At 38.2% G+C, this 8,887-nt stretch overlaps 1 protein-coding gene across 1 annotated transcript; it reads right to left on the reverse strand.

Annotated features, from left to right (window-relative positions):
- Positions 1–6,432: 6,432 nt before the first annotated feature.
- On the reverse strand, positions 6,433–6,744 carry LOC121446193 (cytochrome c, somatic-like). The gene has a single exon (XM_041648672.1). It carries the CDS (start codon positions 6,742–6,744, stop codon positions 6,433–6,435), a length of 312 nt encoding a protein of 103 aa, XP_041504606.1.
- Between the last annotated feature and the right edge of the window lie 2,143 nt (positions 6,745–8,887).

An 8,887-nucleotide genomic window follows, 5' to 3' on the forward strand; every position in this document is an offset into this window, starting at 1 on the left:
GTGAGCCTCCTTTGGGTATATGTCCAGGAGTGGTATTGCTTGGTCCTGAGGTAGGTTGATTCCCAATTTTGTGAGAAACTGTGATACTTATTTCCAAAGTGAGTGTATCAGTTTGAACTCCCACTGTAAATTGAGGAGTGTTCCCCTTCCTCTGCGTCTTCTTCAACATAAGGTATCATTGATATTTTTGATCTTAGCCATTCTGACAGGTTTAAAATGGCTGGTGATGGGTTTGGGGCATGGGATGTTCTTCCTTGGTTTAGGACCTGAAGAACAGAGCTGTCCAGTTGGGAACCCAGATAGTCACCTCTCCAGGAACAGTCAGGGCCAAGGCTCCAGTGGTCAGAGATGTTGTGAGGAATGGCTGAAGTTGTAGGGAAACTGGTCCCAGGTCTCTGCGGCTTTGCTGGGTGGGGGTGGGGCACAAGATGTGCCTCTGGGGGCTAGAATCCAGAGCTCTGGGCGCTTCAGCCTAGAACCCAGAAACTCACCTCCTTAGGAACAGCAAGGGCCAAGGTTCTGGTGGTCAGAGATGCAGTGGGAGATGGCTGCCAATGATGCCATCTTTATACTTACTCTTTGAGTGGAAGGGTTGTTTTTGTTTGTTTGTTTGTTTTTTAGAATGGGACATGAGAAACAAAAGTTTTGTGTGTGGTTTCTTTTCTACCACTAGCCTCACATCAAAAATGACTGTGAGTCCAGACCACAGTAGGTAAAAAAAAAAACCACAGTTTGACTGTGAGTTCTCTCTTGTTTAGTATGTGGCCTCTTTCCTACACAACCTCCATACCAGAAATATGTTTTACATTATCTATTTGGAGATGCATAGAACTTTATGTTTTAAAATTGTCTGTGACAATATTAAGTGTACTGCAGAATGAAATAGTAATAAATATGACAGCAGCTGTGCACTGCCTCATTTTCTTCCTAAGACAATTGCTTCAGTAAAACAATGAAATAGTTGATCTGCTAGAAAGTTCATCTACAGCAACATTTCTTTCAAATTGTGTTTTGTGGTGTGCTAGTGTCTCTGTGTAACACTAATTGGTGGTTTGAGAGGACTTCCGTGTCAACAATTTCTTGGCCTTGGAGAAGTTGGAACTCAGTAGGACATAAAGGCCTCCAGGTTTCTCAGAGAAATACATCTGTTTAAAGTTCTCTAAATCAGCTGTCTTTCATTCAGATTGAAATAAGGTCCATTCCTCTTGCCTATGGGTGCTCGAAACAGGGACAAAGCTGCTATAAAATCACCTAGGGCAGACAATGAAAGAGGGCTAGGTGACATGGACAAGATGTCTGGCTACAGTAATAGAAGATTCATGGGTGATAAAAATCATTATTTTATTTGAAAGTCAGCATTTCAGTTCTCTTAGCAGGCTGTATCAAACTCCACACTTTCAACGCTGTGTGTTGGTTGCAGATTGACTGGCAACTTGATAAGTTAAAGGATCATCTGGGAAACAAATCTCTGGACCTGTTAGAGTCTTTGAATTAGATTTATGGAATTGTGAAGAACCACTCTGAAGATGAGCAACATCATTCCATGAACTGAGATGCTGAGGTCCTGGAATCTGTCTGTCTCTGTTTCTGTCTCTGTCTCTCCCACGTCTGTTTGTCTGTTTGTGTGTGTGTGTGTGTGTGTGTGTGTGAATGCAATTACCATGGAGGCTAGAATAAGACATCAGAGTTCATGGAGCGGGAGTTACAGTCATTTATGAGCCACCTGACATGGGTCATGGGAATTGGAGACTGAGATCTCCTAACTTTAGTACCATCTCTCCAACCAAGGAATACCAATTCTTATGCAATGACATTTTATGAGGGTTGAAAGAGAAAGTTGTTAATTGACACTTGATACATATCATGGGTGCAATAACTGGTGCTCATCACTTTGAACTACTGTATATTACACTCCTTATCTCTCACTGTATAAGGAATATCTATGAATTTTTTTCAGGTTATAGTAGAGAAAGTTATCTTTTGGATTACTGCCTTTATCATGAATCCATAAATATTAATTATGTTTCACAGTATAAAGTTAGTCATTTAGAATAATATTGATTGTATATAATCCATTACATTAATTGTATATTGTATATGTGCTATTAGTATTATACATATAATACTAATATATATAATATATATTATATATATATATATATTCTGTTGTACATGTACACGCATGTATATGTGTGTATTTATATAGTTTATTGAGAATTAACCCCAAATTTCAAATATTGTATTTTTTTAGCAATTGGTTGTTTGTGGCAGATCATCTCAGAAAATAGTTACTTATCTGGACATATGAAGTTAATAGCTCATCAGTCTAAAACATCAACATGGTCTTGCCCATGTGAGAGTCCTGGTGCTCTTCCCCATGACCTCGTTTTATGTATCTTGGGCTTCCTTACACATGTCAGATTCTGTACGATGATAATTCTTAAATAGCATCCTATTTCATAGTGTGAAAGTGAAACTAGAATTTTGTTGGGTTACCCATCACTTAGAGAAACCAGTGAACAGAGATGGGAATTGAATCATAAAATTATGCTTTATCAAGGGAAAAGGCACTCTGAAAAGTAGTGGATTAATATCTGTTTTCAATTTCATTGTCAGTCAGGAGATTATACAGGGATAATGGGGAGACACAAAGTCAATCACTCTGGAGCTCAGCTTGGCTTTTGTTCTTTGAGACTGGGTACATCTGTGTGGTTCTTTTGTTGTCTTCCCTTTCACTACTCATGCTCTTGATGTTTGGTCTCAGTCATGCTTTGAACTACTGAGTAAACTTAGTTTCCCTTGGTATCAACCCTTTCTTCCAGGCGATCTGGCCTGGGAGGGGCAACTCAGAATAAGCCAATTGATAACAGTGTGAATGTTCTAAGTTAGTAACAAGTACATGTAGATTCCTTTAAACAATATGGAATACAAATACGACCTTATAGTACAAAATAGAAGAGAACGCCTATCTTTCCTCCTCTTCCCAAACAAAAGGAAATTCTGAGTTTCTAGAAGGTCATTCTCAAAACTGGTCCATTGTGCTTCCTATCACTTACATCCATCAAGTAAACTCATAAGGTTGACCAAATTTAGTGGACATGACAATAAATGCCTCAGTAAAGGCAGAGTGAACAAGTAGCTACAGAAAAAGAAAGAATCTATAAAGGCCATCTTTGGCAACTGTGTATCTCAACAAAGTACATACATCAAGGACTCTTGAATTTATCTTGTTAATTCTGGGGCATGTGAGTCATATGCAATCACAATTCTTGATAGGGAGACTGCAGGGGTAAACTCAGCAAATAAAGAGCTTTCTTTAAAACATGAAAACATGATTTCACATCAATAAAACCTACATAGAATTCTTGGTGGAGTTGTGCCCACTAGTAAACCAAACTATGATAACAGAGGAGGTAGAAACAGGTCCCTGGAATTTTGTCAGATAACCTAGCCTACTTGATGACATTCTGTGCCAAGAGAAGACCCAGTCTCAATCTAACAGTTGAAAGCCTATGAGAAGTAACACTGGAAATTGTTTTCTGACATCTACACACATGTGCTCTACAACATGTACATGCCCAAAAACACACAAACACACACAGAGGAAAGAGAGAGAGAGAGAGAGAGAGAGAGAGAGAGAGAGAGGAATACTCTGCACAAGTAATATCTGTTTTCTGGAAATAGTTATGTTGACTATTGGAGGGTTAGTGCAGAGCAGCCAGACCTGCCTCCATTGTCTTCCCACTTACAGCTGACTCAAGCACACAGGCCTGAGAATTTCATTCAAGACCTAGAGATACCCTTTGGTGATCATGGTGAAGGTCAAGAGGCTTCCCCAAAACACTTCCTGGAGAACTGGTGTTGACACCAAGATGTCAAAGATCAGATATAGGAATGAATGGGTAACAACCGAGTTTGAAGCAGGGTCAGGAAAAAACCTCCGTTTTGCTGAAAGCCAGGCCCCAAAGCAGTATTAACCTCATCAGGAACAGTTATATACAGTCGTTGTCAGGCCCAATATACCTATGACTCTTGAGTTCTATGAGGGGCCCAGTGTTGAGATATATCCTGGGTGTGGATAAATTTTGCTCTGGATTGAAAATAAGAATGGATGCATAGGGATTGAGTGGGCATGGTATCCTTTCTGTCCTCAAGAGAAGTCATGCTATCATGATTACCTGTTCAACTCCAAAAATAATTGAGCAGTTCTTAGGTGATGAAGAGGGTGAGGGCTGTTGTCTATCTGTAGTAGGGAGGCTGCTTGTTTGTTCTGACTGCCCAGAACCAAAATAATCACATAGAAACCATATTAATTAAATCAGTGATTGGCGCATTAGCTCTAGCTTCTTATTGACTGATTCTTATATATTAATTTAACCCATTTCTATTAATCTGTGTATTGTCGTGTGGCTGTGGCTTATCAGGTGAAGTTCTGTCTGGCTCTGGCAAGGCTACATGGCTTCTATCTGACTCCACCCTATACTCTCCCAGCATTCAGCTTAGTTTTCCTCTTCTGGCTCTGTTCCCCTATAGCTCAGCTATAGGCCCAGAGGTGTTCCAATATTTATCAATGGTAATCACAGCATACAGAAGGAAATCCCACATCACCTCCCATTTTCTGTTTAAATAAAAAAAAGGTTTTAACTTTAGCATAATAAAAATACATAAAAGACTTATCAAGCAAGAATTACAGTTCTATTTATTTTATCTTTTACCATAACTAAGGAAAACTATATTATTACTATCTATTCTTCAATTCCATCAAAGACTCCAGAAGGATATAATATTACCTAAGTAAACAGGAAGTACATTGTAAGCAACTTCTAAAACTCTAGAATTGGCAGAGACTTCTCACAGCCCGGACAGTTACCCAAAGTTCTTCCACACCATTGGGGCAGCCATTTTCAGCCCACAGGCCCATCGTATCCAGCAGACTTTTCCATGAAGCAGGAAATTTCAAAGACAGTTCCACCTATATTGGCAGTTTGTTAGTCACTTTTTTCTGTGCCCTACAGAATGTCTAGCAGACTCTTTCATGAAGCAGGAACCCCCGAAGGATCATGTCACCTTTAGCCAAGTTCGGCAGTCATTTCTCTATGGGTCCTACATGTATAGTTTATCAAGCAGTCAGGCAAGAGCAATTTCTTGCCCAAATGACTAACAAACTCCAGAAGGAGCCTCTTCAATGCCTATCATCCTCTTGATGTAGATTGGTGCTGCCAGCAGCAGCTGTGTCTTGTTATCATGAAAAGTCCTAAGTTCATAAAACATTTTTAATGCCATATTCTGTAGTCTTCAGAAGGTTTGAAGAATGTCTATCCATCTGAAATACATCTCTGTATAACTAGAAAAATCTAACTAACATGACTTCAAGATTGACTATTATAGATGATATCTGTATTTCTAAATTATACATTACATTTTTAAATGAGCTGTCAAACATAATACCTTAATCAGGAGCAGAAATATACACATAACAAAATTGACCTTGAATTTGTATCAATAAATCAAGATCCATATCAATGCAAATCTCTATAGCATATCTCCCTTTAAATGTAAAAGAATGTTTATAAACAATATTTGGGAATATGGGCATAGTTATTCTCTAAACTGCTGTGTATTGGGCAAAGTATTTTTTTGTGATTAATTACCTTCTTACCACTGCAAACACCTCCTTTGTTTTAATCCTTTGATAAAAAGATGGAAAAGAATGCCTCCAGCAATCACACATATATAGGAGTTCCAGTTTTGTTTTGTTTCTGAAAGGGTATTTAAGGACAATTCTGAATTTAGTCTTAGATAATAAAGAATTAAAATGTAAGTTTTAAGTTGCTGGTTTCTAAAAGCATTTTAATTTAATAGATAAACTATAACATGTGCTAAATACTTTTTATTTGATATATTATACATAAACCACAGTAAGTGCCTTTCAATCGTAAAAGCATCTTTTGACTTATGAAATTCTAATTAAAATAACATCATTGAGTCAAAAATAGACAGTTGCCTTCTGACAACTTAGCCATTGCTTGTAACAGCAGGGAGTACAAACTTTAACAAAGGAGAGTCTTCTTGTTTCTGAGATGGTGACAGAATTTCCCCAGTGTTTAAACATATGTCCAATTATATAAATTTAATTATAAAACCATTCAATAGGTTTGATGTGATACCCCAAACTTTGTCGAAAATAGAACTTTAATAATTAAGTCCTATCTTCTCTTGAGAAAGGGAGAGTAGTGATAGCTTTTATACAACTGAAGTTGTTACTTTTAAAAAAGATTATATCCACTTTTCTACAAATCAATTTTACTTAATCAGGACTGTCCAACAAAACACTGTTAGCCATTTATGATCTGAATTTTGGTGTATGAATTAAATTGCAATACACATTAAAAGTCACGAGATATTTGTTTTGTGATAAATAAAGCAGTGGAATTACACGTTAGTAGCCATTTTAAGATAAGCTATTAGGTCTGCCCTCTTTCCTTTATTCTTAATTCCAGCGAAGATCATTTTTGTTCCAGGGATGTACTTTTGGGGATTCTCCAAATACTCCATCAGGATATCCTCGCCCCAGTTGATGCCTGTGTTCTTGTTGCTATCTGAGAATCCAGATGCCTGACCTCTCTTCCTCTCAAACAGACCATGGAGATTTGGTCCAGTCTTAGGCTTGCCTCCCTTTTCCACAGTGTAGCACTGGGCACACTTCTCAACAAAAATCTTCTTACCTTTCTCAAAGTTACCCATTTTTAATTCACTCCTGGGTGATCAATATCACAAATGCTGCAACCCAAAGATAGATGTCCCACTCTCTCATGAAGTAATTTTTTGTGGAATGTTTAAGGGAATCTTTCAAGGGGTCTTGGTCCATCAAATGATATTAATCAGGACAAAATGCACAGGTTCTCATTCTCTGTGGAAACAAAAAAAAGAACCTCTTTTCCAAAGCAACATATCCTTAGACCAAAATTCTGAAGTCAAGATATCTTTATAATATACATGCTAGTTTAGTTTAGCAATCCCCAGAATCAAAGGTCTCTCTGCAGCCAAAAATTTCAAAGAAAACAAAATAGTGTACATAATCCAGACTCTCTTTGCATCTTCCATCTTTACGCGGCTTGTTTTTCTTTACTCCTTTTACTCTATGACTGTCTGTACTCTCTTTAAAGACTTTGTTTTATTTTTAAAAAGCCATTTACTTCTTTGTACAACTCTCTGTACTGTACTTTTTCTTCTCTCTCCCAAGCCTATGCACATTTCTCTAAGACTGTGACCCATTTAGATGTCTTTTATGTCTGAATCTGTCCTATAGTGTATCTGTAATTTTTTACTGTCCAGGAGCACTTCTTAAAACGCTAAGGCCTTCTTATGAACTTAAGTGGCTGCATTACTAGGGTAAATATGGCACTGTCTACTTTCCCTGCCCAGTCCAGCATTGTGAAGCTGTTCGCTGTCTCTGAGAGCCATGCTCATAGCCCCATTTTTAGGTATACAGTCAGTCTATGTTGACATTAAGCAAGTTGTAGCAGTCTGCTCACAGACTTTAATCAAATGCTCTGTAGGTAGACCTCCAGAAAGAGTCAGAGTTCACACCAGCAGCACAACCCAGAAAGCCAGCATTTGAAAACCATGGTTTTATGTGTGTGTGTGTGTGTGTGTGTGTGTGCTACCACTGATTTCTTAAAGGAGCTGCAGCATGCCACAAGCAAGCAAAGCCTATTTGGGAAGATAAATGTGATTAAACTTTGCTTTTTAGTGTATATATTTTCTTTTCAAGCCCTCTCAGATTTTATATAGATTTAGTCCATCAATTTGTAGTAGGGAGGCCACTTATTTGTCCCAATTGCCCAGAACCAAAATAATCACACAGAAACTACGTTAATTTCATCACTGCTTGGCCCATTAGCTCTACCTTCTTATTGGCTAACTCTTATGTATTAATTTAACCCATTTCTATTAATCTGTGTATTGCCATGTGGCTGTGGCTTACTAGCTAAAGTTCCATCTGGTTCCGGTGGGGCTACGTGACGTCTCTCTCACTCTGCCCTCTTTTCTACCAGAATTCAGTTTAGTTTTCCCCACATAGCTCTGTTCCCCTATAGCTCTGCTATAGGCCCAATGCAGTTTCTTTATTTTTCAATGGTAACCACAGCACAGAGAGGGAAATCACACATCATCTATAAAGTGGTATGGAATTTATGGGTCTAGGGGAGATATGAAAGATTCAAAATAAGAATATAGGTTAATCCATTGGTGAGTAAATGGCATAGTGATTTCAAAGTAGCAAAACTCTTGTCAGACATCTGTAGTATCACTAATGTAAGATGTAGATGAGAACAGACAATGTCCCTCAGAGTGGAGGGAAATAAGAAAGACTTTCCCCACAAGGTCACAAGAAACCATCCAAGCTTACTTGAAGAGGTGGCTTAACTAATAAAATGTTGACATGCAATAATGAGGACCTGGGCTTGATCTCCCAGAACCTGTGAGGAAAAGCTGCATACAGGGACATGTCTTTATAATTCCAGTGCCCTGGCTCTGAAATAATTTTTCTATAGTTATTCTACCAAAATGGGTGGGATCCAGGTTTGGTGGTAGACCCTGTGTGGTTGTTCTAAAAGGTAATGTCTTCCATAGACTCATACATGTGAATTCTTGGTTCCCAGTTTGTGTACTTTTTTAGGAAGGATTCATAAGTATTGCTTTGTGGGAGTGGGTGTGGCATTTTTGAAGGAGGCATGTTACTTGGAAATAGGCTTTTAAATTCAAAAGGCTCACTCTTAGTCTCTCTCCATATATGCCTCTGGATCAAATTTTTGTTCTCAACTACTAGTCAAGTATCATGCCTATCTGCCGGCAAGCATGTGTCCTATCATGATAATCATGGACT

This window comes from Microtus oregoni, unplaced genomic scaffold (assembly GCF_018167655.1).
Source record: "Microtus oregoni isolate MIOR12 unplaced genomic scaffold, Mior012 000003F_ref0000135, whole genome shotgun sequence".
NCBI classification, from domain to species: Eukaryota; Metazoa; Chordata; class Mammalia; order Rodentia; family Cricetidae; genus Microtus; species Microtus oregoni.

What these genes read in the sequence shown, in the direction of transcription:
- LOC121446193 (XM_041648672.1), bottom strand. Translation starts at nt 6,744, where the DNA reads ATGGGTAACTTTGAGAAAGGTAAGAAGATTTTTGTTGAGAAGTGTGCC.